The sequence below is a fragment of the Tiliqua scincoides genome, chromosome 3, assembly GCF_035046505.1.
Source record: "Tiliqua scincoides isolate rTilSci1 chromosome 3, rTilSci1.hap2, whole genome shotgun sequence".
Classification (NCBI taxonomy): Eukaryota; Metazoa; Chordata; class Lepidosauria; order Squamata; family Scincidae; genus Tiliqua; species Tiliqua scincoides.
The window spans coordinates 13,196,475-13,222,435 of NC_089823.1; the positions used below are offsets into that span (position 1 = coordinate 13,196,475).

Sequence of the window (25,961 nt, forward strand, 5' to 3'; positions counted from 1 at the left end):
CCCTGCCCACATCCTATCTGGTTCACAAATCACCCCTAAGCTCACCTCTTTGCAGCTGGAAAATGGGAACTGGAGTTCTCCATCTTCATGTTTTCTGTCACACACACACTTCAGAAATGGAAATGGAAAAGGTGCAAAAGAGAGCGACTAAGATGATTACGGGGCTGGGGCACCTTCCTTATGAGAAAAGGCTATGGCGTTTGGGCCTCTTCAGTCTAGAAAAGAGGCGCCTGAGGGGGGACATGATTGAGACATACAAAATTATGCAGGGGATGGACAGAGTGGATAGGGAGATGCTCTTTACACTCTCACATAATACCAGAACCAGGACACATCCACTAAAATTGAGTGTTGGGCGGGTTAGGACAGACAAAAGAAAATATTTCTTTACTCAGCGTGTGGTTGGTCTGTGGAACTCCTTGCCACAGGATGTGGTGTTGGCATCTAGCCTAGTTGCCTTTAAAAGGGAATTGGACAAGTTTCTGGAGGAAAAATCCATTACGGGGTACAAGCCATGATGTGTATGCGCAACCTCCTGATTTTAGAAATGGGTTATGTCAGAATGCCAGATGCAAGGGAGGGCACCAGGATGAGGTCTCTTGTTATCTGGTGTGCTCCCTGGTGCATTTGGTGGGCCGCTGTGAGATACAGGAAGCTGTACTAGATGGGCCTATGGCCTGATCCAGTGGGGCTGTTCTTATGTTCAGACTAGAAATTGTCAAATGAGAACTTATCTGTATTTTAGCATATTCACTGGTAGGTTTTTTGTTTTTGTTTGTTTGTTTGTTTTGCCTTTCTATGGAAATTAACCTTCCTTCACCAAAAAAAACAACAACACACAATTTCAAATGGCCATATGCTAGGATGAAAAAGTATCAGGGACAGATCTCCCAGCAACCCTTAAACAGCTCGTTCCCCATCTCAGCATGGACTATTTTGCCTGTTGCATATAAAAGCACCTGCTCTTGTAGTGATCCTGGCCAAAAATGGATAATTTTGAAAGAAGTGGCAGTAAGAAATCATATCACTCAGTTTATTTCTTAAGAAAAAGCATTCCTCAAATGTACCCCCTCCTCTTGCTGACCACCAAAACAGCAGGGCTCTATCCCATTGAATGAGACTATTTCATTTTAGCCCATAGCACCTGCTCATCCTTTAATGTTTTGTTTTGTTTTGATCTGGGCAATGTGTTGATGATGCAGTTGGAGATGGTAAAGTACCTTGTAAAAATGCCAGAGACGTTCTGGTTCAGTAATGTGATAGTCCATGTGGAACTACTGGACAGCTTTGGTTTCTTGGATAAGTGTGTTGTTGGCCATTTATTACAGTGTTCGTTCGTTCATTTTCTTTCTTTCTTTCTTTCTTTCTTTCTTTCTTTCTTTCTTTCTTTCTTTCTTTCTTTCTTTCTTTCTTTCTTTCTTTCTTTCTTTCTTTCCCAGCCCTTCCCATGTAGCCCATTACTTCCTTAGTGAAAGGAATAAAAAACAACTGTGGTTTAAAATTCACACCGGGGTTATATTACTTGTGTGTTGGCTTTGGTGGCAGCTAACCAAAAGAACTTAAGAGACTTTCAAAGGCACTAAGCCCACCTCTATAAATTTAAGGAGAGATCTGGGGGTGCTGGGAAAGACATGGAGCAGAACATTGATCCAAGCTGACTCCCAGAAAGAGTGGTTTGAAAGATTACATTGGTGTTAATCAGCTGTCTTCGACCATCACATTCCCTTTGCGGCCAGAAGGCCACCACCCAAGCTTTAATGCCAGCAAAGACCCATCTTCACACAGCTTTGCTGGGATTTTGAGCAGGACAGTAGGGATGGGTGAGGAGAATGTTGATTTTCTTGATTTATTATCAGAGTGTGAGTATGAAGGTCGCTGATTGATTAACTTCAACAAAGACTGAGCAAGAGGACCACACCAGTGACGGGCTTTTTGTGTTTTCTCTGCCCAATTCATCACTGCTCGAGGCTACGTGATAATTTACGGAAGGCTGGATTTGTACACGCCATTTTTTATAATTGCTTCGGGATGTTTGTGCTTGTACTCCCCCCCGCCCGAAACACAGGCAGTGAGGCAGCTTCATTTCACTTGAATGTAACATGGGGCTCGTATATACAATGAAAACCCTGTTTAATGGGCACATGTGATAGACATTCGGTGTGGAACATACGTGTGGCCCAGTGCAGGTTGCGTTGATGCACACCCAAGTGGCAGATTTGTGTTTGTCGTGAAGCATCCCCAAGCGTTTTTATGCGGGTGTTCAGAACTGAGACAGCAAATCACTCTGCATTTTATATGGCTGAATAAATGAAAAGTTGTGATTAAAACCTGGAAGTCTCATCATTGTGATAAGAAAGAGCTTGTATGGAAACATAATTTGTCTTGCCTGGTGCAACACTTTGGATACCTGGTGAAATAAGAAAACTAGAAGAGCCTTGCTGGATTAGGCTAATGGCCCATCCAGTCCAGCTTCCTGTGTCTCACAATGAGACACCAATGCCTCTGGGAGCATACCAAACAATAAGATACCCATAACCTGTTGCCACTCGCTTGCATCTCAGAGATAGGCTACCTCTTTAAAGCCAGAGGTTGTACACAGTCATCCTGACTTGTAACCTGTGATGGACTTTTCCTCCATAAAGGTGTCCAATCCCATCTTAAAGGCATCTAGGCAAGGTGGCATCACAATTTCCTGTGGCAAGGAGTTTCACAGATGAATTACAAACTAGGTTTGGCGTTGAGGTGTGTAAAAGTGGGCCTCAGGCCCATTTTTTATATCCCTAGCAGAAGAGTTAAAGCTTTTTTCACTTAGCTTTTTTGCAGTTATGGGACTGTATGTTGAACTGTTTTGCATGGAAGGATAAATCCTTTAAAATTAGAAATCTAGGAAATCAGAGGCAACGGTTCAGGCTAGCTTTCTCCCTTCCATGTTATTTTTCTGTGTGCAGGAACTTTTTTCATGGGGAAACATTCAGACATCCAGACCCTTGCCCACACTTGAGAGAACACAGGAAACTTCTGGTCAGGGCGCACGCCTCAAATAAGCTCATCTTGGAGCAGGTCCTTCTCTAATAGGAGCAGTAATTGTGACTTGGTCAAGGATGGGATGAGACAGGAGAAATTAACGGCTTGAAAGTGGGTTCCGTGCTAATTAGCAAGAGATATGGGTCTGGGAGTGATGCTGGGTAATGATTAAGGTGAAAGTAAGCGGGCAAGTTTGATATGGGACATGGAGTAAACATGATCTGGGATGCTTGCAGTGGAAAAGACTGTATCCGAGATGTGCTACTGTCCAGTCTGAACTTTTGAAGGGTTTGGTTTTTATGGGGAATGTTATGTGATGCACAATAGCAATTGAAGTACCATGAAAATTCTAGCATTACAAAAACTGCATCTGCAATTTTGGGAATAAGTATCCCAAACGTTCAGTGCTGGGGTTTGGGCAGGTGGAAGTATTTGTGAAAATAAATTGTTTGGTTTTGCTGTACCTAGAGATAACCTTAGATTAATAGTGTTCATATAAAGACATTTCTTTGCTTTTTCTGTTTTTCTTTTTCCACACTTTTTTCTTTCTTTGTTTACCAGCTGAATAAAGATCACTGTCATGAAACCACTCAAAGGGTCAAAAGGTGGGGAATTATATGCTTGCTTCATGGTTTTTGCCCTCCTGTGAGCTATTCATTTACTCCGTTGCAGAAAAATAATTCAAAATCCACCCACCCCACCCACTCAGATTGTCTCCTGCTTGAATGAACCTCAAACCACAGACTTTATTCATGGATTTCTGTCTGGTTCTCTGTAGAATGGAACATTTTTTATTCCCTGCTCGCAAATGACCTTTGGATCATCTATTTGGAGTGTAACCCCAATCCTCTTCACACTGCATGTGCAGGGCATATAAAATGATGAAAATTGAAAGAGAACCTCAGAATTACATTTGCACAAGCATTTGAGAATGATTAGTTCTGTAAAAGAGCAGTATCAGGTTGTAATCCAATCCAGAAATAATTTGGAATAACCGGATACATTTGTTGTATGCCCAAAATGTTAGTCCATATCCTACCTAGCAGAGGCAATCCTGGGCTTTTCCCCTCCTGGGGCCACCTCTGTCTTTGCGCCCCACCCCTGACATGGAAGTAATTGCAGTGACATTACCATCACCAAAATCACTTCCACCGGCTGCCTCCTCCCTTCCCCCTTTGAGGGAATGGAAGGAGGCGGTCCTGGCTGTGACAGCCTTTTGCACTGCTTCTAAGCAGCACGAAAGGCTCATTCGGAGCCTTCTGGGGCCCCTGGAAGTCGTGCCCTGTACAGAGGCAACTGCTACTATCAGGAGGCAGGCGGGTGGTGCTCGCCTTCTGGGCACCACTTCCAGCTGCCCCAAAGCACTCTGATGGAGCCCTTCATGCCGCTTAGAAGCGGCGCGAAAGGCTCCATTGGAGCCAAGGAAGTGGCACGGATCTCCGCCAAAATCGGAGAAGGCACGTGCCACTTCCTGCTGCATCTGATGACCACCCTCCTCTCCTCCCCTTTCTTTCAAGGGAAGGAGATGGGGCAGTTCTCAGACACGACCGGGAACCACGCCAACCGCCTGCAGGAAAGGGGGAGGAGGGCAGCCGTCAGACGCAGCAGGAAGTGGCATGAAAGCCTCCATTGGAGCGCTTTGGGGCCACTGAGAGCAGCGCCCAGGAGGCAAGCGCTGGCGGCCTCCTGGAAGCAGCTCTTGCCTCTGTGCTGGGTGCCTCTTCCGGTGGCCCCAAAACACTCTGATGGAGGGGAGGGGGTGGCCCTCAGAGCAGCGCAGAATGGCGCTGACAGTGGCAAGCTCCTGCAGCCACTCTCAGCATGGTTCCCAGTGTATCCGGGGGCTCTCAAGCGCAGCATCTGGGGCATTTGCCCTCCTTGCACCCCTCTGGTACGCCACTGCTACCTAGGACACCATGGATGTGTTAGGCCGGCCCTGGCTCTCGCATGAGGCAGTGATATCATTGCTGTCATTTGTACTGCAAAGCAGGTTCCATATTCCAAAGAATAGATATATATTATTAAATGAATGATGCCAAGTAAAGGCAAGAATTTTCTGCATTTTACTATATATACTATATCCAGTATATACTATATTTAAAAATAATCCCTTTGTTTAAGATCCATAAGTATAAAGGTGCTTACAATTTCCCCTTGAGTTTCAAAAGTCTTGAGAAATTGGAACCTAAGTTGGGCTACCTCAATTTCCGCCCCATGTCTGCAGTGAAGACTGCTCTGCCAGACCCTGCAAAGCCCGACAAGGAGCTCCTCCATTCTGTGTTGGCAAAAATAGCCACAGCAGACTGGAGGAGACCCATTGTGGTCCCTGCACCCTTACTTGGGGGAAGGGCCATTCAGGCCCCCTTTCCCTGAGAAGACCTCCGGCGGTCTCAGCGGTGCTGCTGAATGCAGCGGTAGCCGTTTTGGCGCTGCTGCACCCGGCTAGCTGCTGCCTTCAGGGTTGGGCTGTTAATAGGTTGTACAACAATTACACAACGCCTGAACAAACAATTAACCAAGAGGTTTCTTTGAGCTTTAAAGTCAGTAAAATGGTTCCTAGCATGTATACATTTTAAATTCAAAAGCTTTTGGATCTCAACTAGAAGAATTATCGATGGGTGGGTAGCATTGAAAACAGCTTTCAAAGAGACGTGTACGTGCTAGATATTTTTCTGCTTTAATATGATTGTATCTCTTCAGGTCTTTCAACTGCAGATCTGCTGGGAGGGGTGGTTTCTAGAACGCAAGGTCTTTTCTAATGTCCCAAGTCTTCGTCTGCCTAATTTATGGGCACAGTCCTCTAAGAGCCTTTATTTGAAATTGCTTTAACTGTGGGAAATAGGAAGTGAGCAGGGGGAAGGAAATCTTTTATACAGAGGCAATGTCACTTGACTATAAATAAGGTTGTTAAGGCTTGGTTCTGAGAAACAGCAAACGAGATGGTAAACCTGTGTCTGGACGGTACCATTTCATACTGCAGGCTTACCTGGTATGCTCATCCAGGAACAAAAAGATTTCTACACATGTTGGCTAACTAGAACCCATCTCTGTAACATCCAGCATCCTAGGGGCTGGGTTTTGGATGGTTGTTTTTTTGTATGGAGAAGCAATGCCAGTTCCCACCTGCAGTCCAAAGTGGGATGTCTAGACGTAGGTTTATCACCTCATCTGTTGTTCATCTGCTGTTCGTGGGAAACAGGCTTTGCAGTGTAAGGTGAAATGAGCAGGCTATGTAGAACTGTATATTGGAAAAGATGTGTGCTTTTAGGGATAACTGGGTAGCACTGCTTGTCAGAGGCTCTTATCAAAAGGATGAGATCTAAGGTTTTGTTGGATAATAATGTTTCCAATACCTGCATCCATCCACTTTTGTGCAACAGACTGCAATCCTATCCATACTTTCCTGGGAGTAAGCCCCATTAGCCATAATGGTACTTAATTCTGAGTAGACATTCATAGCAGTGGGCTCTTAGTAACCTGAAAGTCTTCATCTGGGAAGATGTTCTGCAAATGCCCATGCCTTCCCCACCAGGTCTCCAACCTCCCCCCTCCCGGCAAGCATATCCTTTATTCAATCTTTTGGTGGTGGCATCAGTGGCTATAAGTGAGGAATGGGTGTTCCCTTTCCATTGTCCCTTTCCATTGGCATTGTGCCTCCTTCCTTTCATTGTCCTGTTGCGCTGATGGGCTGGGGTCTTCAGGGCATCAAGAAGAAAAGCTGGGCATTGAACCTTTTATAAGGCAGTTAAGATACAAAGACATCTGCAAGAGGGATCTGAAGACCTTAGGGATGGACCTCAACAAGTGGGAAACCCTGGCCTCTGAGCGGCCCGCTTGGAGGCAGGCTGTGCAGCATGGCCTTTCCCAGTTTGAAGAGACACTTGCCAACAGTCTGAGGCTAAGAGGCAAAGAAGGAAGGCCCAAAGCCAGGGAGATAGACCAGGGACAGACTGCACTTGCTCCCGGTGTGGAAGGGATTGTCACTCCTGGATTGGCCTTTTCAGCCACACTAGACGCTGTGCCAGAACCACCTTTCAGAGCGCAATACCATAGTCTTTCGAGACTGAAGGTTGCCAATACAATACAATAAACCAGTACATCATTTTTCAGTGCACCTTTGAGGTCTTCTCTTTCTTCATTATTTCTTTCCTGTGTGAGAATTACATTTGGGCACCTCTTTACACCTGTGGTTAATGGACTGCAGAGAGAACAGCCACACCAGGCAGGAAATCTTATAGGCCATGGCTGGTCATACGATAGTGCTTGAATCCCGTGAAAGCCTCCAGATCAGGTCTATTTGCCAGTCTTAATGCAGTTCAACTGCTCTCCCTTGTGCTCTCTGTTATGCCTCCCTGCCCTTACTTCTTGCACAACCCCGCAGTTAAAGCTGGCTCTGACACTGTATTTCCTTAGAGAGACCAGCCTATGGATTTTGTGCTGTCATCTGTTCTGCGGGTCGTGCTGCTTTGGGCCAAACCTCACGTTCTTCAGCGTGTTTTGATAAATGAGTCTATTGGAGTGGCTAACCTTGCATAAACTGCATTAAGGAGGAACTTTGCAACAAAGAGGAATTTCCAAAGCTAGTTGGTACTTGGCAGAGCACAAGTATTCATAATTTTTTTTTTCACTGACATTTTCCCAAATGTAATCTTGGAAGAATGTACCTGAGGCATCTTACTGTAAAGTTCAAGTGTATTTCGGCCGCAGAATAGTCCACTCACCACTGCTGCTTGTGCTCCCAGATTCATTCAAAGTCGCCAACACTAAAAATCATACAGTAGCAGCTTGTGCAGAACTCTAATTTTGAGAAGTCATAGTCTACCGTGGATTGATAATCTGAGAACTCATTCGCACATCAAGGGCACAGGAGTTGCATTCTGGTGGATCTTGGGGCCGGGTGACTCCATGGAGCAGCGTGGAACTTGCCTCCCCCCACTTGCCTATGCTGTCACCGGTGGCACTAGAGGGGGTGCCCCCTCACTGGAGAGGGTGCAAAGCACTAAGTTTTGCAGGGAGCCTCACCACAGCGTGCAAATGTCCCCTCCCTCTCCCCTTCAGGGCAATTCCAGGCAGGGGGTGCAAAGTGGATGCAGATGCAGGAGGGAGTGCATGGGCAGTCAAGGCAACTGCCTGCATTTACTCCCTGTGCCCTGAATGGCTCTGAAGGGGAGTGGGAGGGGCAGCTTGCACACTGTGGTGAGACTCCCTGCAAAACTTAGTGTTTTGCACCCCCTTTAGCTACCCCACAGGCCTTCACCCCCCCCCCAAGCGCATGTGTGACCCTCACCTCCAAAAATGGCTCCATTTGGAGCAATATGAAGACGAATGGCAGGTGGGAGGGCAGATTTAGCAGTTCGAACAAGGTAAGTGTGGTCACCCCCCTCAGGGGAAGCAGCAGAAAATTGCCACTCCACTGAGGGTGGCAATCTACCCCCAGCCCTCCTCGGCTATAACACCCCAGTGTTATAGGGACAAAGCACAGAGGGACAAAGAGGTCTCAGTTACAGCCAGGAGGTCAGGACTTAGAGATCTGATCATGGGCAAGAAGTAAAGACAGGAGCAAAGGTGAACAGTGGAGTCTGTGAAGAGCATAGAGATGGAACCACACACTCGCTGCACATACCCACTCATGCATACACTCTCCCAAACCACAAAGTCCAAGCTGCCATTGTAACTCCCAGGAGCCTGCTACTGAAGATGCCAGTGTCTCAGTGCAGGTTGCTGCAGCAACAGAGTGCTCTTGCCAGCTAGAGCAGCCAGGGTGAGCACAGTCTCATTGCCACAGTGACAAGGAGGTGGCTCCTGGTAGTGTGAGATCCGGATGTCTCCTGAGGAGGAGGTAGCATGAGAACTATGAAGCTTGCTGGAAGGCATCTCAAGATCAGCATGGGCCAAAGAGGACTCCCCTCCAGGGAGGAAGGCAAAGGCAAGGAAGGCCAAGCAACAAAGGAAGAGGAGGAGGAAGACCTGGATAGAGTTGATTTTCCTCTTCTCTCAAGCTGAGGCTCAAGGGGCAATTTGCTTGCCTGCTGGCAGAGTCGAATTTCCTAGCTGGAGCCTTGTTACTCCTGAGAATCCATACGTATCCATAAGAAAAGGGAGTGATTTTTCTAACTGATGCTTTTGCATGGCGGCAAATGCTTAAGAACATAAGAACATAAGAACAGCCCCATTGGATCAGGCCATAGGCCCATCTAGTCCAGCTTCCTGTATCTCACAGCGGCCCACCAAATGCCCCAGGGAGCACACCAGATAACAAGAGACCTGCATCCTGGTGCCCTCCCTTGCATCTGGCATTCTGACATAACCCATTTCTAAAATCAGGAGGTTGCACATACACATCATGGCTTGTAACCCGTGATTTTTCCTCCAGAAACTTGTCCAATCCCCTTTTAAAGGCGTCCAGGCCAGACGCCATCACCACATCCTGTGGCAAGGAGTTCCACAGACCAACCACACGCTGAGTAAAGAAATATTTTCTTTTGTCTGTTGTAACTCTCCCAACACTCAATTTTAGTGGCATATTGTACAACTGAATCTTATAATGTTTGGGCAACAAATGATATGAAACGAACACATGCTGGTTTTGTTATTCCCTGCAGGCTTAAAATTAATCTTCTCTAGCTAAATTTTTCTTTCTTTCTCCAGGGTAAGTTCCCTCGGATTAACAGAACATTCCTGAATTACAACTGTATTTCATGTGGGACCCCCAGACCCTCCCTGCCTGGCGAGGGTGACGACCACCATTAGGAGGCTTGACTCACAAGGGGGGCAGAGCTCCAGTATGTGCTTTTCGCACTCTTGAAAAGTCCCACAATCCTCTCCGAGCCTCTTACTGGTGTTTGTGGCATTGCATCTGGTAGTGCTTCCAGATACATGATGTCTTTGGCGGTTACTTCTGGTGGTACGTCCAGTAGTGCTACAACAGGGGACAAATATTAAGAAATCCTGCTGTACACCCTTCCCTGGGAGTAAGTCCAGTTGAAATAAATGGAACTGACTTCTGAGTAGATATGCATAGGATTTTGCTATAGGGCTTTCATTCTCTCCCTCCCCGCTAGAAGAGGAAGGAGAAAGAGAAGAAGGAGAAGAAAATTTATTTTGGCACAGCCATCCAAATCTCTTATGTACTCAATTCAAGTGATTTTACTGTATTTTTTTTTCCACGGTGAGGCCAGTGGAGTACCCTGATCTGTATTTACTAAACTCAAGCCATAAAAAGCAAGGGATATTTGTCATCATTAGCGCTATGGATTTTTGCTGAATATATCCCCGCTTGGCTCTGCTCTTTCCTCCATCTTCAACAAATCGGGGCACGTCTTCCTTCCTAGGGCCCTGTAACTTTCACAAAATAACTCTTCCCCAAGGCTACCTCAGCTTCCTAAGTAACATATAATAATCTTAACTTAGAGAGAATTTTATTACAACTGCCTCTAGACTGCTTCCAGGATGGGTCATTACAGGCAATTTTTTGGAATTGTTTACGCATTTTCTGGTAAAGTATTCAACAAATGTCTTGCTAGCTTCATGGAAAGCTAATGTTTCATCTCTCTGAGGGCAACCTCTTTTCATAAAATACTGCTATAATAGCACATAAGTAATTCTTTTTCTCCATTAAAATTCAAAGTGTGGGTGGAAAGAACTGGGCTCGAACAAAGACCCATAAATACTTCCTCGTATATATCAACTACACATATTTTTTAAAAGTATGGGGCAGGAGTTTATTAGCTCTGTGCTCCCTCCAGGTGTCATAGAGCCCAAAATCACCACACACTCGCTATACATGGTTTTTTGGGAGATGGGGGGGGGGGGGCGGACCGGTTACTGGCTGCCTCTAGCATTCTCTTATCAAATGATCCCCATATTGCTAGGGGTAAATTCCAGTGCTGAGTCTCAAGTCCTGAGTCTCTAACCCTTGACTCGATTCACTCACGAGTCATAATGAGCAACTATTGGGACTCATTCAGAGTCGTTTTTACCCGAGTGAGTTTTTCCAGAAAGCAGGTCGGGCACATAAGAACATAAGAATAGCCCCACTGGATCAGGCCATAGGCCCATCTAATTCAGCTTCCTGTATCTCACAGCAGCCCACCAAATGCCCCAGGGAGCGCACCAGATAACAAGAGACCTCATCCTGGTGCCCTCCCTTGCATCTGGCATTCAAATCACAAATCAGGCACAGCTCCACACGAAAAATGGAGGTCCTGGTAGGGGTGAATGTGTGTGAGTCAGAGTTCTCGGTTAACACTGCCCTGATGTTCCCATCCCATCTGCCGTCAGCAAAGTGTTGAAGTTCTTCACTTCAAATGTGCCATGAATTTAGAAGGCATTCCTCTTCTATTGCAAGGAAGCGCCTCCTGCTTTTCCTGCCATACATCCTTAGCCCCCTTCCTGGGCTATCCAGACACTTTCCTATCGCAAGAAGCTCACCCATTGGGCTCCTGTTTCTCCCCTCGCTTGTCCAGAGGAAAAAACAGCCCATCTCTTTGGCCAATCAATCATCGGTTCCTTCTGAGATGGATAAGAGAGCCCACTCCCTCCATGTCCCGGCTGCCGCCTGCTTCTCCTGGTTCCTCTCCCCAGCCTCGTGCAACCTCCCTCCTCCCTTCCACTCCTCCAGCCTCCACCTTCTGGAGCCGACCTACCCCTCCCACTCAGTCTTCTGCTTGCACTGGTTTGGATGCTGGCTTCTGGATCGCCCATGAGGATTTTCAGAGCCATGCAGAAGCAGCAAAAAAAATTAGTTAGCAAGCACACAGACACACACAAGTTCTGGACCCAAAATGAGGAGTCTTCATGCCTATCTACAAGTCATGACTTTTTTCGGGTAAAAACCCTGAATCACAAGTCAGTGGTGGATGTGACTCGAGTTCTGGCGAGTCTCAGAAAACGTCTGTTTCCACGATTTTAATAGTTTGTGCAAGTCACAATTTCCCATGCCTCGTAAACTCACTTCTTAACCCCACAGTTCTCCCTGAAAACACTTAAATGGCACCTCTGCCTTTCACTACACAGCAGCAAAATGGGTGACCGTTTCAGCTTTGCCCTTGGTAAACGTCACATACATCACCAAGAGCCCCAGATGCAGTAAATATATAAATACACTCTTATGCCACGTGTAGCTTTTGTAAGATTTATTTTACACCATTTCTCTCGATATTATCTTATTGTTTTCCTCCCTTTTTCCTGAATTTCAGGTGCTAATAAAAGTGTTGGACAACAACGATAATGGCCCAGAATTTTCCCAGCCAAATTACGATGTTACCATTTCCGAGGATATCCTCCCCGACACTGAAATCCTGCAAGTGGAAGCCATAGACAGGGATGAGAAGCACAAGCTCAGCTACATCATTCACAGCAGCATCGACTCAATCAGCGTAAGAAAGTTCCGAATGGATCCCAACACGGGCGTGCTGTACACTGCCGAGCGCTTAGACCATGAAGCTCAAGATAAGCACATCCTAAACGTAATGGTAAGGATGGGATATTAACTCTGTACTCAAACACAACTGGTATCTTTAATAAGTATATGCTATAGTCTTCTGATAAGCAGAAAGGCTTTAAAATTTGGAAAGTCAGTCATAATTAATTTTGTCCCCGGCACTACAGTGCATTTATTTATTCATTCGTTCATTCATCCATTCATTGCTGCGGCTTTGGAGCTTACAGTGAAAGAATTTTTTATCTTATAAAACGGTTTTGCCATCTTGAGGGAAAACATGGAAGAAGCATTGTAATCTCTCCACGCCTGGGCCTTTTATCAGAAGAGACTTCCTTGAACAGTTTCCGAGGAGAAGTTTTAGCGTTCTTTAGGAAGCCATTAACTCGGTGATTATCGCTTCTGCTGCACTCAGCTCTTGAAAGCAAAGTGGGCTGATTTATCACGTACTTCTGTGGGATTTTCTCCAGGTAGGAGATCTTGGTTTATGTGCCTAAATTACAGAGCAGAAATTGTTCCACGATGAAGTGGATGCTGAATGTTACAAAGCAGAAATTAATTTTTAAAATGGTTTAAGAACTTCCAAACTCTCCTTTAATTTCCTCTAGGGTACCAAGCTTTTTGAGAAATGTGATGGTCTTATCTAAAGTAGGGATGAATGGATTTCCCCCATTCTTTTCTGTTATTGTTCATGGGGTTCACTCTGCTTCATGTTCCACTCAGCCTCCCTTCTGGATTAACCTCAAAATTTTAAAATGAATTTCCAGAGTACTACACAATTGCCACAGCTTTTGATGTACCCTTTTTCTTACAGCATATGTGCACATTAATTAAACCATAGAGCAAGAAGGATTCTTGTTGTTGGTCATCTCTTTTAACTGTGTGATTTACAGCCCAATCCAATCAGGCTGTCCCACTGGCCAAATTCACGTTCCACCAGCAGTGAAAATATCATCTTAGGTGAATTGTGGTGGCACCTCCAGTTTTCTCTGTGAATTAGTTACAAACATCATTATTTTCTGCTCTTTCCAGGTTCGCGACCAAGAGTTTCCTTATCGACGGAACTTGGTGAGGGTGATTGTAAATGTAGAGGATTCCAATGATCACAGTCCCTACTTCACCAGCCCTTTGTATGAAGCCTCAGTGTTTGAGTCAGCCGCTGTTGGGTCTGCGGTTCTTCAGGTCACTGCCTTGGACAAAGACAAAGGGGAAAACGCAGAGCTGGTTTACACAATAGAAGCAGGTTAGCAAGCAGGGACTAAAAAGGCTGTCAGTCGCTGAGTGCTGTAACGGTTCATGCAATAAACCACATGGTTTAATCTAATTCTCTGATAGAAGAGTAATCTACAAGAATTTAACTGTGATCAGGGTCCACAGAAATCAGTGAAATTTAAGCACCTCATCTAACCTGATATTTATCTAACTGACCTTTATATATCTTGTCTTCTAAAGAGGGCACCTTCTAGAGAGGGTACAAAGCAGGTGTTTTTGTTGTTGTTGTTGCTGTTGCTGTCTCTTTTCTTGTTTTTTTCCCCCCTGCTGTTCAGTATATTGAGCTTGGGTGGGGGTGTGTGTGAGTGTGAGATACACTGGCAGCCCAATCCAATGCTGTACCCACCCTGACAGATCTCCTGATCCGTCAGTGTATACCCTGTTCTGGTGGCATGAAAACCATGCCACCATTGTGTACTTTGAGCTGTTCATGCCAACTGCCAGAGGCAGTTCTGCTATTTATGCCAGTACCGCCCATTCAGCCTGCCAGCAAGGTAAAGTGGGGGCGGTTTAGAGATGCTTGTGACAGGGACTGGGCCAAACTGGTGGTGCGAGGGGGAGTATCCTGGTGGCAGTCGTGTCACTAGGGTTCATGGCACCCGGTGCGGGATGCCAGCGCATCACCCCCCCCATGCAGTGAGCGGGGCAACACCCCAGAGTAGTGGGCGTGGTGATGTACCATCACTCCGCTCCCACTGGTTTTTTGGCTGTACCCTTTGATAGAACAAAAATAGAACACATTCTGCATGAAATTACGCATTGATTGATATATAACATGATGGTATTATTCTTCCAAATTATGATTTTAGTGATTTTGGTCACTAGTGGTGTCACACCACCACCACCACCACCCCCCCTGGGTGTCAACTTACTAACACCTTATTGCAGCAGTTCTCAAACCTTTACCACTGGGACCCACTTTTCAGAATGACAATCTGTGCAAGACCCACCAGAAGTGATGTCAGGGTGGAAGTGACATTATCAGGCAAATTAAAATAAATAAGTATAAATAATTAAAGTAAAACAAATAATTAAATAAGCAGAAGCCAGCCCTTGTCCACCAAGTAAATTTCCTCTGTAGCCTGCCTGCTATAACACCCCCCTCCAAAACAAGTAAGGTTTTCAGCCCTACTCAGTGCCCAGTTCAATTTAAGAACTTCTGTTTAAACCAGATCACTGGCAGGATCCTCCTGGCTTTGCAAGTCTCAAAAAAGTTCACCTTATCAGTTGAAGCCCCTGTTTTGATCCTTTTTAGTGGGGGGGGGGAGGCTGCCTTCTGGAGCACTTGTTTAGCTGCAGGTGCATAGGATCAGGACCATTCTGGTAGCCTTGCAGTCTCCTTCACCTGATCTTCCACATCAGCCAAGGCACGTTTGCTTACTCGCGAGTAAACACGACTGTGAGGTTTAGTTTTGCTTTCCATAGAGCTCAATACATTCCTCTGCTTGGAGGGAAGGACTTCCTTCTCAGGTGTTTTTGGGGGATGCATTCACTGGATCAGGGCCATTCTGGTGTCGTTGGATTCCTCTCAGCCTGCCCTTTCCAACAGACTAAGGCAAGTTCACCTACTCGCGAGTAAACACGCGATACGGCTCACTTTCCATAGGGATCCATGCATTTTTTGTTCTCCAGTTTTTTACCATAACCTTTGATAGAAAGTAGAAATTTCACTCTGGTTTTTTGCATTGCATTCTGCTCGAAATTCCGCATCCAACGGTATATAATATGATGGGGTTACTCCTAAGCACCGCGATTTTAGCGCATCACCACCACCCCCTGTGCATGTCACCCGGTGCGGACCGCACCCCTCTAGCGACACCACTGCCTGGTGGGAGCAGCACATACCAAGATCCTATCTCCCTTTTCCCAGCCTGGCATGTCCCCAGTGCTCCTTGAACCTGTGCCAACTAAACAGCTGTCATAGGTCCAAAGGCACTCATTGGAGACCAGGCAGCATATGGAGAGATAAGTAAAAAAGATTGTTATTTACCTCTCCTGGGTTGTCTGTTCGTCCGTCCTTCCCCCCACCTTAGCATGCAGCATGCACTCCATGGGCAGCACTGCATGTCATGGACTGATAAGGATTAGGCTGTTAATTCAAAACATTTCTAAAATTGTTGGCAACTTAAGTTCTGAAACTAAGGCTACTTCTGATGATACTTTTCCCTGTTTACATTTTAAAACAGAATGTTGAGAAGAGAGAAGATTTCTGAGGACTTTAATGTTTCAGCCTTTTCAGTCATTTGACAACCAGAGTAACCACATAATAGGGCAGTCATTTGTGTCTGTTCTCTCTAGTGCAGATCCACCCACCTAACTCTGAGCTCACCTAATGTAGAGCCTCTAAAGCTGTAGCCTTTCCCTATAAGGAAAACCTTTCCACTGTAATCCCCTCCTACTGGAAACTTTCCTGTGACATGACAAACATGCATCTAGAACCCAGGTTAGGGGGAGGGGCCAGTAAACGAAAGCAATAGAGTTAAGTATCCTCACCCCTCTTCACCACTGCAAATCTAACTCTCTCCCTACTCTTTTAAAGCTATTTAGTGACAAGTGTCCATATCCCCAAACTAGAATCTAAGTCCCAGTGTCTAGTTTAACCCTATGGCAGGGGTCGGAAACCTACAACCCACAGATCATATCCAGCCCGCCAGCTGAAGTCTTCTAGTCTGTGTGGATCTTAACTTAGGAGGTAAAGCCTCCCTCACAGTTTGCTGAATGCCAGATGGGAAATGGCGGAGCCACCCGCCAGGGCTTGCAGAATCCTTGTGCCACTGAATGTCTAGCCCCTTTAAACAAAAAGGTTGCCAACCCCTGGCCTATGGTGAATGGATGCGCTTGTGTAAGAGAATAAATTCAGCATAAGAAAAAAAAATGAAATGGCTCCAGAAATGAATGAGGAGGGAGTGATGGGATAATGGCCAGGAAGTGGGGCAGTGTGAGGCATCTGTCCAAAACAATTGTGCAAAAGCTTGAAACCCTTTAATGAGACTTTATCTCCCCATGACTGCCTCTGCATTCTTTTTCATCCCCCTCTCTGCCTGCAATTCAAGACTTCAACCCTCTGTTTCAGATAAAACTGTGAATTCCCATAGTTTCATTATCCACAGATGCTCCTGGATACAGCATAATACCACTTTCCAAGGCTGCCGTTCCTCTGATCCATGAAAGAATGTGCAGTGAGGATGTTAATTTTAACTGATGGGTTCAGCTCCTGTACATGGTTCCTCACTTTGTAGGGAAATCAGCAAGAGTGAGCCCAGGGCTGAATAATAGAAGCCAGAAATCTAACACTTTAATAACATCTGTTTCTAGAGGAGAGAGCCCAATTTTGACAAATGTATGAATCCACAGACTATTCCACACGCGCTCTGTTCCAGAAATGCTATTCGTGCAGTAGGGGCATGGACATTCCAGTTGAGTCATCATGTCAAGATAGTCCCCAAGACACATACCAGTTTAATTGGGGAGGTTTATCCAGAAGATAGAAAGTATGTAAATGGAAACAACTGGCTGTTGCTGACCTAGCACTTTTGCCCCTGTGCAAAAGCACCACAATGTGCATGTGCAAATGTGTCACTGCGGCCATCCATAACTTGGATGTCCATAACTCGGGGACCATAAATCCCTGCTTTTAGCTGTTGCAAAAGGAAGGGATGGTTAGGTGATGTGCAACGCAATCCTGAGAATGACTTAGTCCCTTGCGCCAGCCTAGGAGGGTCACAAACATGTCACTAGGCATGTTTGCGCCTTCTTGTGAGTCGGCTAGGTTGGCATGCAGAAGCTGACATAAATCCCTGTGCCAACAGAGGTACCGAGCCTTGCGTCAGCCAAGCAGGGTTGGGTGAGTATCAGTAATCTTAAATGAGTCCAGCTTCTTTTTATTCTGGGTCATGAGTTCATGCATGACTTATTCAATTGGTTTGATCTCTATCTTTATCTCTGTTTTGTATCTGCTCCTTGATCCTAAAATCCTCAGTTGTAGTCAGTGAAATGTCTTAAAACCGTGTGGAATCACAGCCTTACATCACAATCTTACGCATATTTACTCAAAGTAAGTCCATTTGGGTTCAGTAGAGCTTTCTGCCAGATAAACATGCATAAGATTGTAGCGTTGAAGCCCTGTCCTGGGTATGTTTATTCCATGTGAAAACCATCTGTCAATTTTCACCCAAGTGAGATTTGCAGCTACACGTTCACTCTAGTTTGAGTATTTCTTTAAGGAAAAGCCACTTTAGTGCTTTCTTCGGCACTGCCTTCCTTTGACAAGCTTTCTTTGTCTGCATGTATCCCAGCAGCACTTGCCTGGCAAAAGGAATGGAGTTTCCACCTGGGGTCTTGCCTTTTTGAGGACAACACATTTCCTGGCCCAGGGATAATATATGATTTGCCACTCCAACTTTAACAGGGTTTTTTTCCTGTACTTTAGCCTTCTCCCAAGGGGATGCCCCTGTTGAAAAAGTGGGTTCCATAAAGTCCATTTGGAAAAAAATTGGGGATTTGCAAAGAGCAACCTAGCTGTTAGAACCAGGGAAGGGAGATGCTGACTATCCATGCAAACCAATCAATAGAGTGCTGTCCAAGCACAATTCATTTGTGCTCAGTGGGGGCCAATCAAGTGTGCCCCTCTAATCCTCTTCCCCACACTTCCATTTTTTGGGATCTGCTATAAGAACAAAGATATTTTCAGTGAGGAACATGGGCAATGAAAGGACAGTGGAGCAAGGACTGTACATTCCACATATCTGAGATTTTATATGAACTCCTTGGGGTTTTTTTTTCGACAAACAAGTCCTAGGACCCCCAGGGCTTGTTCAATATGCATTTTGTAGATGCATGTACAAGCGTGCATGAGGTATTGCCTTCCTGACAGTTTTGCATCCAAATGTGCACAGAATCCATGGGAAATGCTAATTTCCACATGGGCTTGTCGCATTTGTTCTGAGCCTCACTGCAATCATTTCATTTTAAAAATATTGATATTATAATGTCTGTGTTAATGTGGATTAATCCTACGTGGTGTGTAATTGGAACTTGAGGAATACATTACAAGTTATGTATCTTTATATCCTGCTCATCATCCAGAGAGCTCAGAACTGCTTACATGAGGATTCCAGGTATCCCATTAAGGCTCTAAAGTTTTGCTTAGCTTTAACTAGGTCACACAAGTGTGCACGCATTGTGACTCTCAACAGTCTAAGACTGCAATCCTATACTTTCCTGGAAGTAATGCTGTTTGAACTCAGTGGGGCTTACTTCTCAGTAAACAAGAATAATGTGCATGATACACGACCTGTTTTTGCTATATACCTGGGACTGCAAAAGGGGAATAGTAGGTTTCTTAGGCGTATAATCCATAGTACAGTGATTCTCATGACTCACCAGCTTGTGTAAAGCTTCCCCTGTCCCTTTAAGGGGCAGGGGAAGGGGAGAGGCAGCAATGCAATCCCCAGAATTGTGTTGCTAAGGGAAGCGAGGGGGGATGCTTTCACTTACTATTCAGGAATTAGGGCTGCAGCAGGCTCCAAGAGCTGCGGTGAGCCCTGCACAAACCTCCGCAGGGCTCCCCGATGCTTAGAATCTTCGAACGGAGAGATCGCAGAGCACTTCCTGTTTGCAGGAGATGCTTTGTGATTGCCCCGTTTGAAGATTCCAAGCCTCGCTGAGCCCTGCAGAGGGCTGTGCAGGGCTCCCTGCACCTCCTGGAGCCTGTTGCTGTCCTAACTCCATGGAAAGTAAGTGAAAGCATCCCCCCTCCCTCCCCTTAGCGACACAATCCTGGGGATCACATTGCTGCCTTCTCCCCTCCCCCCCAAAGACTTACTTTGGGAGCAAATGCCCCAAAAAGTTTGAGAATCACTGCCATAGTATATAGCTGGTGACTGTTAGTCTTGGTGGATTCTATACAAATTCTACAGGCCTGATGTAGCATCAGCATGTGTCCTTGGTCTGTTTTCTGGGCCCCCAAAACGGTCTGATTTTACATTTTCTTACTGTTTTAACATGTCTGTCTATTTTCCTCTTTCAGGGAACACTGGGAACACATTTAAGATCGAACCAGTTCTTGGCATCATCACAGTGCTGAAGGAACCAGACTTGACCACCATGGGCCAGTTTGTTTTATCAGTCAAAGTGACCGACCAAGGCTCTCCACCACTATCAGCCACGGCGATTGTCCGCATATCCGTGACGATGTCTGATAATTCTCACCCCAAATTCGCACACAAGGAATGGCAGGCGGAAGTGAATGAAAATGTCGACTTTGGAACTTCAGTCATCTTGGTCTCGGCAATCAGTCAGTCTACCCTCATTTACGAGGTCAAGGATGGCAACACAGATGGAGCGTTTGCTATAAACCCCTACTCTGGAGTCATTACTAGTCAAAAGCCGCTCGATTACGAACGCACTTCCTCTTACCAGCTTACTGTACAAGCCACAAACATGGCAGGAATGGCATCAAATGTCACTGTGAATATCCAGGTTGTTGACCAAAATGACAACGCCCCAGTTTTCCTCTCGCTGAAATACCTGGGCAGCATCAGTGAGGCTGCACCTATCAGCAGTGTAGTCCGGAGCTTAGGAAACAACCCCCTAGTGATACGAGCCACAGACGCCGACAGCAATCAGAATGCTTTGCTTGTCTACCAGATTGTTGAGTCTACTGCTAAGAAGTACTTCACCGTAGATTCCAGTACAGGTGCAATTAGGACGATTGCAGATTTAGATCACGAAACCATCGCTCATTTCCATTTTCACGTCCATGTTCGGGATAGTGGGAATCCACAGCTCACTGCAGAAAGTCCAGTGGAAGTTACCATTGACGTGACGGATGTCAATGACAATCCTCCCGTTTTCAGTCAGGCTATGTTCGAGACCATCTTGCTCCTTCCGACGTACGTTGGGGTTGAGGTCCTTAAAATCAAGGCTGCAGACCCCGATTCAGAAGTTCCACCGGAAATGACTTTCAGCCTGATTGAAGGCAACATGGAGCATTTTGTCATCGATTCGACTTCAGGGGTACTGACCATAAAAAACAACAGCCTTTCGAAAGATCATTATATGCTCATTGCAAAAGTGTCTGATGGGAAATTCTACAGCACTGCTGTTGTGACCATCATGGTCAAAGAAGCCATGGACAGTGGTCTCCACTTCACTCAAAGTCTTTATTCCACGTCCATTTCTGAAAACAGTACCAATATCACGAAGGTTGCAGTGGTCAGTGCTGTTGGAAACCGCCTTAATGAACCCTTGAAGTACAGCATATTAAATCCAGGGAACAAATTCAAAATCAAATCCACCTTGGGTGTCATTCAAACTACTGGCATCCCATTTGACCGAGAGGAACAGGAATTGTATGAGCTGGTTGTAGAGGCAAGCCGTGAACTGGACCATCTGCGGGTAGCCAGGGTGGTAGTGAGAGTTCACATTGAAGACATCAATGACAATGCCCCTGTGTTTGTAGGCCTTCCATACTATGCTGCTGTGCAAGTTGAGGCTGATCCCGGCACCTTGATATATCGAGTGACAGCCATTGATAAGGACAAGGGTGCAAATGGCGAGGTATCATATTTGCTGAAGGAGGACTATGGGCACTTTGAAATTGACAGGCACACTGGCAGCGTCACCTTAAAAGCAGCCTTTAATTCTGACTTATCCAACATAGAGTATTTAATTATCGTCATTGCCAAAGATGGAGGCAATCCATCACTGTCTGCCTCTGTGGAATTGCCTATTACAATAGTTAACAAAGCAATGCCCGTTTTTGACAAGCCGTTCTATACAGCCTCTGTAAATGAAGATATAGAAATGCACACCCCAGTTCTGAGCATCAATGCAACCAGCCCAGAGGGTCAAGGGATCATTTACATCATTGTAGAAGGTGATCCCTATAATCAGTTCAACATTGATTTTGATACTGGAGTCCTCAGTGTCATCAGCCCACTGGACTATGAAGTGAACCCCATCTTCAAACTGACTGTGAGAGCCAGTGATGCACTCACTGGCGCCCGAGCCGAGGTCACGGTGGACTTAATTATCAATGACGTCAACGACAATGCTCCAGTTTTTGACCAGTTTGCGTACAATGCCACCCTGTCTGAGTCGTCGTTGATTGGCACTTCTGTATTGCAGGTTGTTGCTTCTGATGCAGATTCTGAGAATAACAAAATAATTCAGTACCAGATAGTCCAGGATACCTTCAACAGCACAGATTATTTTCACATTGATGGCACAAGCGGTCTGATCCTGACAGCCCGTTTGCTGGACCATGAGATGATGCAGCAGTGCACTTTGAAAGTCAGGGCGATCGATAACGGGTTCCCTCCTCTGAGTAGCGAAGTCCTAGTGAGCATCTCTGTGACAGACACGAACGACAACCCTCCCATTTTTAACCAGTTGATATACGAGTCATATGTCAGCGAGCTCGCTCCTCGGGGTCATTTTGTGACTTGTGTCCAAGCTTCTGATGCGGACAGCTCTGACTTTGACAGGTTAGAGTATAGTATCTTGTCTGGAAATGACCGTACAAGTTTTGTAATGGACAGCAAGAGCGGCGTCATCGCTCTCTCGAACCATCGGAAGCAGAGGATGGAGTCAATGTACAGTTTGAATGTCTCGGTCTCGGACGGTTTGTTTACAAGCACAGCCCAGGTTCACATCCGGATTCTTGGCGCTAACTTATACAGCCCTGTGTTTACGCAGAGTATTTATGTGGTAGAGATTAGAGAAAATGCTGCTCCAGGAACCAAAGTCATCCATGTAAAAGCAACGGATGGAGATTCCGGCATATACGGACAAATAAGCTACTCAATCATAAACGATTTTGCCAAGGATCGTTTTTTTATTGATAACAATGGGCAGATCATCACCACTGAGAAGCTCGATCGGGAGGTACCTTTAGAAGGCGATATCACTATATTCTTGAGAGCTCTTGATGGAGGAGGGAGAACTTCCTTCTGCACAGTACGAGTCATAGTGGTGGATGAGAACGACAATGCCCCCCAGTTCATGACAGTGGAATACAGGGCTAGCGTCAAAGCGGATGTTGGGAAAGGTCATTTGGTCACCCAAGTGCAGGCAGTTGACCCAGATGATGGACCAAATGCAAGGATTGCCTATTCGTTGTACAGCGAGGCCTCTGTTTCTGTGGCAGATCTGCTTGAAATTGACCCTGATAATGGATGGATGGTCACTAAGGGTAATTTTAACCAACTGAAAAACACAGTGCTCTCCTTCTTCGTCAAAGCTGTGGATGGCGGTATTCCTGTAAAGCATTCTCTTATCCCTGTGTACATCCATGTTTTACCTCCAGAAACCATCTTGCCTTCCTTTTCCCAGCCCCAGTATTCCTTTACGGTATCAGAAGACACAGTAATAGGCAGTACTATTGACATTCTCCATGTTTTGCCTAACCAAGGTGCTACCTATAGCACAGTTAATGGTGAACTGACCGAAAACAACAAGGATGGAGTTTTCATCATAGAGCAAGACACAGGCATGATAAAGTTAGATAAGAGGCTCGACCACGAGACAAATCCTGCTTTTCACTTTAAAGTTGCTGCAACCATCCAGCTAGATAAGGTGGATGTTGTGTTGACAGTGGATGTAGACATTAAAGTTTTGGACATAAATGACAACAAGCCCGTGTTTGAGGCTGCCAACTATGAAGCCATCATAATGGAAGGGATGCCAATAGGAACTAGGCTGGTCCAAGTGAAAGCAGTTGACGCGGATTGGGGGGCAAACGGACAAGTGACATACTCTCTCTTAGCAGAGTTGGAGGCTGACAGGATCACAGAAGTTTTCACCATTGACAGCAACAGCGGCTGGATCAGCACCTTGAAAGACCTGGACCATGAGAGGGACCCCACGTTTACCTTCACGGTAGTATCTTCAGACCTGGGAGAAGCCCTATCCTTGTCCTCAACCACAGTGATTTCTGTCACAGTTACAGACATCAATGATAATGCTCCGATGTTTGAGCATGACCTTTACAGGGGGTCTGTGAAGGAGAGTGACTCACCAGGGGAAGTTGTGGCGGTCCTCAGCACTTGGGATGAGGATACATCTGATGTCAACCGCCAAGTCAGCTACCATATTACAGGTAAGATGCCTGTCCAGGCTGGAGTTCTGAAAGAGGGGAGGGGCCACCGCTCATTCCCAGGTTACATGCTTTGTATTCAGAAATTCCTAAATTCAGTTCGTGGCTTATATAATCAAGAAGGATCTCCGTTAGCCGAGCTTGGAAGTAACTAATTTCCTCAAGACCCTTAAATGCCACTGGCAGTCAAGAGTAGATAGTGCTGAGCAAGATGGGCCAATGTCCTGCCTTAGGCTACAATTCTGTACATACTTACCTAGGAGTAAGTGACGCTGAATTCATTGGGATTTGCTTCTGAGCAGACATGCATGCATTGGTATCCTTCAGTCTCGGAAGATTCTGGTATCACGCTCTGAATGGTGGTTCTGGAACAGTGTCTAGTGTAGCTGAAAAGGCTGATTCGACATGTATAGGCTTGTGCTATGTAAAGTGCTATGTTAGGCATTCCAGTATGATGTGAGCCCTAGTTACCGATAGATTAGATTGGGCTGATCTAAACATGCTTCTCCAACATGCGGTCCAGGAGGCAAAGCAAGGCAGACGAGTGAACTGAAAGTGATGAAGCTGCTGAGCTAGTGAACAAGGAAACTGGAAAGAAAGTAGATGAGAAGTAGTTAGGAGTAATTTGATGGTTGTTTGATTTTGCACAAATGGCAAGTTGCTCAGACCCAGGAGCCAGACCAGAGTACAAAGTCTTTATAGGGCCAGATGAAACCCCATGGTGACCCTTTGTATGAACTGCTCATTGTTGCAATACTGCTGTCTAGTCACCTGCAACGTTGGCACAGATGACTAGCTCTCTCTTCTGGCAAGCTGCCAGGGTGACACAGAATAAGGTGTCTGCATCCAACCACTAAAAGTGCCATGTTCAAGACGCCTGGAATCTTCTAATGCCAGAATTCAGCTCCACACAGCCCCACCCTTCAGGACATTTTTTGACTGTGTGGCTCACCCACAGCCACACACACATATACACAGTGGCGTAGCTAGAGTGGGTGCAAAGCACTAAGTTTTGCAGGGAGCCTCACCGCAATATGCAAGTGGCCCCTCCCTTTTGGAGCCATTCCAGGCAGTGGCAGCAAAACAGAAGCTGGAATGGCTCCAAAGGGGGAGGACCACTTCCACGCTATGGTGAGGCTCCCTGCAAAACTTAGTGTTTTGCATCGCTCTCTAGCTGCGCCACTGCATGTACTGCAACACTGACAGAAACAAAGGGGTAAGCAAAAGGAAACAAAGCAGCTTCCTGGGTCTTTTTAATTTGCCAATCTGAGCATTCATGCTGTGCTGCCATATAACAGGCTACAAACCCCTCATGACTGATCTATCAGCATGGAAAGGATGCCATCGTTGTGCTTGATTAACCAGAGAAAATGAACAGCATTTCATCCTCAGATTGGCTAAGGGTAGGGGTGGGGGGGGGAGTCTTTTTTCATTTGTAACTGCCTTATTTTATTTAATTAAGAACATCCTTTCCATTTCCAGAAGGGAGCTCTCATTTAAAATATTCATTTTAAGGACATAATTGATGGAAATTTTAAATGAAATCAGCAGCAGCAACCTGGTAGTGTAAGGTGTTTTTTAACCGTTTTAAAGACTGGTGTCCTAAACAACGAGAAGGCATTCACACTTTTAATAGATTTCCTCTCTTCCCTTAATTCTGAAGAATTACCTTAATTTTCATATTACAGTTTAAAGTAGGCCAGTACACTTGTGACTCACCAGATAGCCTCCAGCCATATATTGTAGCCTTTACTGTTAGACAATAAAGGCTTTCTTGTAGATGCTTTACAATCCCATAGTTGTTTGTAGTCCAAGCTAGACCTCAGAAACAGGAGATACTTGACTGGTAGACTGTGAGCTTTGCACAAGTTGAAGCCTGGGATGCATGTGCCTGTTGCACAAGTTTGTGGCTGCTGATTTGGGAAACCCGGGTTTTAATCCATGTTTGAACACAGAATGACCTTGATTATATGAATCTCATATTGGGTCAGATCATTGTTCTATCTGTCTAGCCCCAACAGTGTCTCTTCTGGTTGGCAGCAACTTCCGGTCTCGGGACAGTGTTTTCCCCGCTTTCTGCTACCTGAGTTATTATTTTAAGTGCAATTGTGGAATATAAGCTGAATG

At 45.7% G+C, this 25,961-nt stretch overlaps 1 protein-coding gene across 1 annotated transcript in view; it reads left to right on the top strand.

Moving 5' to 3' along the window:
• Positions 1-25,961, top strand: part of FAT3 (FAT atypical cadherin 3) — a 374,334-nt gene that overhangs the window by 263,419 nt on the left and 84,954 nt on the right. The window contains exons 8-10 of the mRNA XM_066620610.1: positions 12,222-12,497; positions 13,496-13,706; positions 19,764-23,837. Coding sequence (XP_066476707.1) covers positions 12,222-12,497; positions 13,496-13,706; positions 19,764-23,837 — 4,561 coding nt within the window. The remainder of the gene's footprint in view (positions 1-12,221; positions 12,498-13,495; positions 13,707-19,763; positions 23,838-25,961) is intronic.